This window comes from Pinus tabuliformis, chromosome 8 (genome assembly GCF_031772625.1).
Source record: "Pinus tabuliformis cultivar Carrire ecotype Pingquan chromosome 8, CPIR1, whole genome shotgun sequence".
NCBI lineage: Eukaryota > Viridiplantae > Streptophyta > Pinopsida > Pinales > Pinaceae > Pinus > Pinus tabuliformis.
The window spans coordinates 634,184,119-634,193,704 of NC_142294.1; the positions used below are offsets into that span (position 1 = coordinate 634,184,119).

At 35.8% G+C, this 9,586-nt stretch overlaps 1 protein-coding gene across 1 annotated transcript; it reads right to left on the bottom strand.

Annotated features, from left to right (window-relative positions):
- Positions 1-248: 248 nt before the first annotated feature.
- On the bottom strand, positions 249-3,525 carry LOC149237117 (cysteine-rich receptor-like protein kinase 2). The gene is made up of 7 exons (XM_089369152.1): positions 2,463-3,525; positions 2,205-2,354; positions 1,990-2,171; positions 1,673-1,883; positions 1,343-1,577; positions 871-1,015; positions 249-783 (listed from the first exon to the last, which is right to left on the bottom strand). Exons 1-7 carry the CDS (start codon positions 3,133-3,135, stop codon positions 457-459), a joined length of 1,923 nt encoding a protein of 640 aa, XP_089225278.1. The 5' UTR covers positions 3,136-3,525; the 3' UTR covers positions 249-456.
- Positions 3,526-9,586: the final 6,061 nt, after the last annotated feature.

A 9,586-nucleotide genomic window follows, 5' to 3' on the forward strand; every position in this document is an offset into this window, starting at 1 on the left:
CCAAATTTTACTATTTTTAAATATTTCATATTTATAATTATTATTTTATTTTATTTTATGTTATATACATTATCAAAATCAAATTAATCAATAATAATTTAACTTCTTTTTCACTACATAACATTATAACATTCCTAATAACTTTATAAATAGTAACATTATAACATTCATATTATAATAACTTTATAACAACAGTATAACATGCATATTAACTGCATAAACACTAACAATCCACGGTGACAGGATAATACGGTTGTTTGAATTGAATTACTTCGATAGTAAACAGTTTTTACTCCATTGAGTTATTTCGATAATGAGCACTTTTTTTTTTAATATCGAAACTCTAAATCCACAGGGAAGATAATGGTGTGAGAAGATACGATAGTGCCCGGATTTGAAAACCAAGATAATTCTGTCTAAGAAGGCACCATAATGCCAAGAAGGATGGGTTGATTGTCACCTCGGCTCCAGATTTTCTGATGAAGGATCAGCTGGGCTGTTTGATGGTTTGTCCCCGTCAATAGCTCTATCACGTTTAAGCTGGTGACGTTCGCCCGAGGTATCCACATCTATGAAAGCAGGCTTTCTGGGCGAAGGAAGATTATGGGTCTGACTTCTCAGCATCATCACCACTTGGGACATTGAGGGCCGCAACGCTGCAGATGCTTCCGTGCACAGAAGACCAATTTTAATCACTCTAATCCCTTCCTCCAACGAATAACTGACGTTCAATGTGGGATCTAGAATTTCCAAAGCTCTATCTTCTTTATACAGTCTCCATGTCTGCTTGGTCAACAAAACATAAAACTTTAGTTACCAAGGGAGTTCGAAAATTTGGAGTAAAAAAATTGATATCTACATGAACCATACTCCTTCGATGAGAAAGTCCATGTCAACGGCCGAACTCTGATTCTTTCTTCCGCTGATAATCTCAAGTAGAAGCACTCCAAAACTGAATACATCTGCTTTCTCCGTCAACTGTCCGCGGAAGGCGTACTCAGGGGCCATGTAACCCCTGCACAATTTCATATTTAATCAAATCCTCATACCCGAGCAGCCTCAAAATTACATGATTGATTCATATTAAGATACACGAGTTACAGTGGTATGATGTTATGTTGAGATTGGATATTTTAATTTCTCAAAGTGATTTCTATTTTTTAATCTATATCTATAAAATTCAAATTTACTAACTTAATTTCATATAAACTCCACATAAACCAATTAAAAATTTAAATTTACTAACTTAATTTCATATAAACTCCACATAAACCAATTAATCTATACTACATATATAATTATAATTATTTCTTTAATAAAAAAACCCAAAAAAAATCCTTACAAAGTTCCAGCAACTCGAGTGCTAACGTGGCTTTTGTCTTCTGCAAATAATCTGGCCAACCCAAAATCTGCTATTTTAGGCCCGTGTTTATCATCGAGTAAAATATTGCTGGCTTTAATATCTCTGTGGATGACCCGAATCTGAGATTCCTCGTGAAGATAGGCCAGACCACGTGCTGTTCCAACAATGATTTCGTACCTCTTTTTCCAGTCAAGTAAATGACGTTTTGTTATATCTGCAATGCATCACACAGCGTAAATATATGCTCTAAACTTCATGTACAAACAAAAGAATCCGAGAAACATTCAGGGATTAAGAACGGGTAGAAACCGAATAGAAACTTGTCAAGACTACTGTTGTGGAAGTATTCGTAAACTAGTAGTCTTTCTGACCCTTCAACTGAACAACCAAGCAATTTCACTAGATTCCTGTGCTGAACACAACTGATGAGATTTGCTTCATTCAGAAATTCAGCATCTGCTTGCCTTGTACCCATATACAGCCGTTTAACTGCAACCTCTCTGCCATCAGGGAGAAGTCCCTGCAGATCGACGAACTTCAAATTCTATTTTATTTCCCATTTTTACTAGGCGCTGCTATTTCCGAATATCTAATTTATTTAATTAAAAGAGATATTAAACTCTTACCTTAAAGACGGATCCAAAACCTCCATCTCCAAGTTTGTTCTCTACTTTAAAATTGGAGGTAGCCTCTCTCAGGATGTCGTGCTTGAAAATGAGTTCTGGATTCGCTATACTCGCCCTTAAGATAGAATCTTCTTCCTCACCTGCGAAAACAATTACAAGGTGTCTATTTATCTTGCACACAACTTAATCAGACAAGTATCTTAGATAGTTAACAATGAATAAGTTAGCTGCAAGTTGAGGACCTCCGGTTCCAGAAATCTCTTCGCGGCGTTTCAGACGAGAGCAAATATTCCACTTCCGAAGCCCCATGACTGCAATTAATACAATCGTAGCGGCTATACCCAAGACGCTAAGTTTCTTGCCTTCTGCATATTTACACAAAAAGTGTCAGTAACCAGTAATCTATGTTTTAGTTGGGCAGAAACAAATGAAATCCTACAAAACCATTGTATTCCTCGACAATACAAAATTACCAGAGGACGAGGGAGGACTTTCCCCTGGTGGAAGCGATGGTGGCGGTGGAGGACTTTCCCCTGGTGGCAGCGATGGTGGCGGTGGGATAACGGAAGTGTTGAAAAATTCATAAACCTCGTAACGTAAATAGCAGTTCTCAGATCCGAATTGTGCCCCAAGAGCTCCAGGTTGGCATGAAAATATTTTTACCAAGGCATCAGTTAGGCAGGATCCGCAGCCTGTCAGGGACAGATCTCTCCAGCACTGTGCTAACCTGTAGATATTCTTCGTTAAACCAGAAGGGACACTGACGGAATCGGCAGCGAAAAAGTTGGGGCTCTGTTGTGCTTCAGCGGTAATATTCGAGAGCAGGGCTTTCACAGCAGTTGTGAACTGTTGTGGCTGACTGTTGTTCCCACTATTGCAGAGAATAAATATTTGCGCATCCTTCCTACTCTCAATATCGTTGTAAAAATTATGATGGTCGTAACGCAAGAAGCAGCCGTCTAATTGAATGAATCCAGAAGTGTTGTGGCATCCCCGAACAAGATTTTCACTGGCAGTGGACGCGCACTGTTTGCAATCGGAAGAATCTAAGTCTCCCCTGCACTGGACAAGCCCGTAAACAGTACTTATTGTTGTTTGCCCCCTGAGAAACAATACTAGAGGTATTGAATCCGGTGGGATAAACATTGTTCACCAGTGAATCTAAAACCTTGTTTAGATTAAGCTGAAACGCGCTACCGTTTGTATATGCATAATTGCTGCAATTGCCCCAAACGGTAGAACTCTCCGGATCAGCTGCTGCGAAGCGCATTCCCGTACACAGACAGATTATAAGTAACACGCTGCCAGTTACTGAATTCATGTTCGTCCCCGCCCAGGTGCTACCAGAAGGCATGGCATTGAAAGGGCAGATGTTGTGATCCAATTGCCTTATAATGTTGAAGTTATAGCATTAATTTTCAGATTCATTTTCCAAAACCCAATCAATACCGGATAAAAGAGCTGCTAAGGACTCTTACCAGCGGGCGATGGAAATTAAGGGCGTAGAATACTGTAACGAAAAAGAAACTTAGTAGCGTGTCAAACTTGCCTTCTGTAGGAAAATCTTATGTTGTGGTTTGTGCTTGACCGGGTGTCTGTTTCTGACCGACTGACTCTGACCCGATGCCTCCTCCACATGTTTAGATAATACATACTGGTTTCATTGCGGCCAAATCAAATTTTGTGACAGCAAAGTCATATTTTTTTATTTGAAATAGTTTAGTCTTTGTACGTTAACAGCTCCGGGAAAATGGCCGGTTGTGACGCGATAAGGGTTTAAGTTTTCATAGGTTGACAAATTTCTAATGAGTTGTCGGATGCGAGTCAATTTTTAGAAATGTAGAATGGTTGGATTGAAGGGTAGAGACACCAAATTGGAATGGTATCGAACCATCTTAATGGGAATATTTTATTGTAAATCAATTTTAAGTTTTAAATAAATCAATTTTGAGTTTGAATAAAATAAAAACACGTCTACCAGCTTTGAAAGTTTGTAATAATTCTAATCAAATATCTATCAATAGGATTGCAACATCTTTACATCAGCCAGACATTGCACCTTCGGGATGGCTAGTGACCTAATGTTATAAAACCAAATCACCTTTGGCAACCGAATCTACACTCGTATATAATACTGTAATTTCTATGTATAAATTCCGCTTAGTGTAACGAGGCAGAGGAGTTGCCCGGAAAATTATGGAAAATTTGGTTATATTTAGCGAAAATTTGGCAAGTATTTTTGTAAATCGAAGTTATAGTTGTTAAACTTCAAAATTTTAGGTTTCTTAAACGTTTTTGATGGTGCTGAATCCCTTTCTACAATCAAAAACACAATTCAATCACTATCTCTACAAAAACATTTGAATTTTTTTTGCCTGGATTCCGGCCACTTTTAGCTGTCTAGACAATTCCTCCTCCTATGTCATGAGAAGAATATAAGAATATCATAACATTTCCTTAATATTAATCATTTTTAACCATTTCTTTTACATAGTACCATTAAAAAAATATTTAAAGTTTAGATTTTAAAAAGTGAAGGAATAAACTATCAAACTTAAAAATGATAGTTTATAAATGATTTAGAAATTTTAAATGAATGATAGTTTATAAATGATTCAGAAGGAATTATATAAAAATAATGGAACTAAAATATGTGTATTCATTAAAAATGGTAAAATACAATTAGATTTTTATCAAGAAAGAATTTTGACTTTTTAAAAAGTTAATGGATAAATTATTAAAAATGATAATTTATACATGATCTAGAAAATTTCAAAGAAATATGTAAAATAATGAAATTAAAATATTTTTATTTATTAAATTTTATATTAAATAATAAAATACAAATAGATTTTTATCATGAAAGAACTTTGATTTTTTAAGAAGTTAAGGGACAAGATATTAAAAAAATAATAATTTATTAATTATTTAGAAAATTTTACAGAAATATATATAAAAAGTGAAATTAAAATATTTTTATTCATTAAATTTAATATTTTATTTATTTAATTTAATGGTAAATTATAATTAGATCTCTATTATAAAAGAACTTTTTGAACAAGTAAATCAAATTGAGACTTGTAGGACATAAATTGTACACGTTGTTGTTGCTCTTGAGGATTGTGTAGTAGTTCTTCTATAATTTTTATATTTTTTTTATAATAGTTTTTGAATAGTTATTGAAGATTTCATTTGTATTTTAGTTAAAAAGTTGTAAAATGTTATTTTCAATTAGTATTTATCAATATTTCTCAACATTTCCAACTGGTAGTAGTTTGAGGATTTTGATTCCAATTTATAATTGCTAAAAAAATATAATTAAACTAAAACTTCTCAACATAATCTTCTAATCATTCCTTTCCTCCTTGGGTCATCCTAAAGATCTCATCTATAATATTTCTAAATTTACAATAATCTATATATGTTTTATAAACACTTTCTCCATCTTTTCTTCAATATTGATGTTTTACAATAATATGTTTTATAAAGACTTTCTACATCTTCTCCTAAGTATGGATATTATTTCCATCGAAACACATAAACCAACATAATCATTGCTTCCTTCCCAATACACAAAAATAATCTTGACATTTGAGCATTGGTTTTATAATCGTATACCAATATAAGCATTGTTTCCTTCAAAGTACACGAGCATAGCCTTCCTTCAATATAAACATTAAAGATAACTGAATTTTGGATGTCAAAATAAATACATGTTTTAAAATTCCAAAAGATAAAGAAAAACGCACTCCCTTAAAATCAAGTAAGACGTAAATCAATATAACCGATATTCTAAAAGATAAAGATAAATGTACTCTCATAAAATCTACATGTTCAAGCAAAATGTAAATCAATATAAATTTGCTTAGATTGTAAAAATGAAAAAATGAAAAAAACATTTTATGCGATTCTGGATTTCCTTTATTCAATACACATGGAGTAACGTTAAGAAGATTAATAGTTGCGAACATTTTATGTATCTACATGTTCAAGTAAAATGTAAACCAATATAAACTTCGTTAGATTTTAAAAATGAAAAAAACATTTTATGTGATTCTAGATTTCTTTTATTCAATACACATGAAGATTAATAATTATGATGCAATATAGTTCTTGTCTTGCTTGATAATTAATGTGTTCATATGTTTTTGTTTTTTTATATATGTATTTTTGAACAACCATTTCCTTGCACAACCACTTTCATACGTGCATAACCATACTCTCCGCACGCGCACAACCATTTTCCTACACGAATAACTGCCTGCATAACTATTTCTACACTCAATGATACTTTTCGTCACCTACACAATTACTTCTGTACTCAATGATATTTTTTGTTGAGTCATAGACATTCAAAGTTGTTATTAATTAATGAATATGTTCCTAAATAATAATTAAAAAAAGATTTGTATATTTATTATTTTATTAAATATTGCGCAAAGTTTTTTACATAGTAATAATATTGCGCAAAGTTTTTTACATAGTGAAAGCATTGGGCGCATGCATTTGTTTTATGGGCATGCTTTCTCTGAGGAATCACCTCCGCACATCTTCATATGCACCCTTCGGTGGACCAATACAATATTATTAGTAATATTTTAATTGTAAATAATGTTTATCTTCGTATTTTTGAATATCTCTATATTGTGTAGATCTCCCGATTTCAAATTAATTAGGCACTTGTTAATACAATCCATCTCGCCATAGAGAAAAAGAATACACTAATCCTTCATAGCGATATTCTCTCAATCATGCCTTCCCAAATATTTTCAACAAATTTGACCCAAAAATATTATAGCCACAAACTTAGAAATTATTCTCCATTATCTCTCTCTTTTCATTTTATACCTGTATATCTCCTACACCCTTGGCTCAAGCACTCTCTCTCTCCTATATATCTCCTACACCCTTAGCTCTCTACAAGTTGCAGGTGGCAGGTCTCGCTATGACTTTAAGTGCTATTTGATTAGATTCTCAACGGATGTGCAGACGGGTGACTTTGTCGCAGAGTAGTCAACTACCTCTCGGCCCTACCTTAGTGGTCCATGATCGTTTTTCCCCACAGACTCTAACCCTGGTGCTTCTGCTCGGCGTAATGGCTCTCTACAAGTTGCAGGTGGCAGGTCTCGCTGTGACTTCAAGTGCTATTTGATTAGATTCTCAACGGATGTGCAGAAGGGTGACTCTGTCGCAAAGTAGTCAACTACCTCTCAGCCCTACCTTAGTGGTCCACGATCGTTTTGCCACACAGACTCTAACCCCGGTGCTTCTGCTTGGCGTAATGGTGCTCCCTCCATTGGTGATGCAGTTGATGAATAAGGTGGCAATTTGGATGGATCTGTGGTGATGACCGACTTCACTACATAACTCGATCACCAATCTGCACTCACAGCTCCGGGTTGTTTACCCGAATGGCCCACTTAGTCACTGTGCTTGAAATACCCGTTCCAACACTCAAGGTTTCGGCCCTCACAATCCACCGATGTGCTCCAGATATTAGCATTCACATCCGCAACATGATATCAGCAATGCAGTCTCCCTCACAAGAATGACTACACCCGACATGAACCCTAGAGACTATGGATCGAAAAACTCTTGATGTTGCTCTAATTCCACCTTACCAATGCATCCAAAAAAATTCGGCTCACGACCCTTGGACGACCTCCTCCTACGGCGCTGCATATTTTTTGTCTTAACAGGAACTAGATCTGTGTCTCGTGCCCCGCTATAATCAAGATCGACCCCTCTGCGCACTCCTTAATGTATTTTTCCCTCTATACATGCAAAAATACAGTTTTGGTCTCTGTACCTATAAATCGAATCAATGTATCAATGATATGGCCCAAGAACTATAATCTAATATGCCCATTACCCATGCAATAACGATCGACCTCTCTACATAGGTGACTTTCCTGGAACTGAGAAGGATTCATGCTCGTGAGATACCGTCAACAATAATTGTTCTTTATGAAGGTTCCTTTGATCTCACTCGATGACTTAGAGAAGGCAATCTTCGTGGATCCCAATAGAATACTCAACCTCCCCTTATCCAGTCACCTTCTACTAAAAATATCCCACGACCTTCAGCTTTATTCAACTTTGCTTGGCCCTTCTATGGAACCCATGGTGTTTTCGGGGTGGGTTTCAGCACACCGCTTCTCGACCCTTGCAATTCTTTATGGCAACGTGTAATCCCATGGTTGTATGGTTGTAGTGATCACATGGCCTTCGATCTTGAAAACTTTAATGCGGCATCCATGAGACCCTTTTGCCTTGCAACCATTTGTATGCCCAGCACACTTGAAATTGGATCGATCAACTAAGTACTAATAAATACAGGCCTTGCGGTCCTGTACTCTTTTTCTGACGACTTGTTCACATCCTCACAATCCCATGGTGACCCTGCAACCAAAATCGAACTATAAACCACACATGACAGAATATGGCTTGTTGGCCCCTATGAAGTCCGTCGAGTGGTTTAATATTGTTTTCCAACCTTGCACACAAAAGTGTGGTTAGTCGACCTGTGAAATCTGACGAATGAGTAGTTTCGGCCCTATGCTCTTTGCTATGACTTTTAGATTGTTCGGAATTTCTGGTAATTCCGAACAAAATGAACAGAGAAAAAGGCTCTGTTTTAACCCAGGAAACTAAAAATTTGTTTGCTGAAGACAGAGATTTACACATGCACAAAGAACACTTGGATTCATTAATAAGATTGCTATTACAAAAAAAAACTTCTTCCTCCAACAAAGGGATTTCACCAATAGAACTGCTTCAGATGCAGTTAAAAAAAACTTCACTATCTTTCCTGAAAATTACTCTGTCTCTCTGAAAAATTACACTGTCTTTGCTTACAAATTTTTACACTGCTGTATGTGTAAAAGCCTTTTCACTTCTTACATTCACGCGCTGCTGTGCAATACATTACATATTCTTAACAAAAATTACATTCACACTATGATCTAACATAGAAAACAGGGCTATGTTTCCTATCATATGGTTGCTGCAACCGGAGTCTAGAAACCATACATATTCACTAGTCTAGAAACCATACATCTTCACTCTTTTCTTCAGCCATATTACAGGCTAAAAACAAATTATTTTGGCTGATATTTTCTCTAGTGAAATTTGCATTAGTTCTATTATTCATATCATGCTGCTTCTTCCTACATTCATTTGCATAATGCCCATATTTTTTACAATAGTGACATTGGACATTGGATTTATCATACCTTTGTCCTTGAGCATGATGTTGTCCACTTTGTTGGCTGCTGCCTTCGCTTTGGTTCTGGTTTGGATTGCTGCCTCTTCCTTGAGCATTTGCTGAACTGTTTCTTCCACCTCTGTTTTGGCTTCTACCTCTTCCTCTCTTGTTTCCTCTGCCTTGACCTCTTCCTCTTCCAAAGAACATCTAGGTCTTAAAGACATGCTCTAGAGATGAGTTTTCATTCCTACTCAATCTCTGCTCATGTGTTATCAGTGATGCATGTAGTTTATCTACTGAGAGGTTTGTGAGATCCTTTGTCTCTTCTATGGTGGTGACAATCACATCTATCCCAGAATCTCATCCACATTTACTTCAATCCATAGAAAT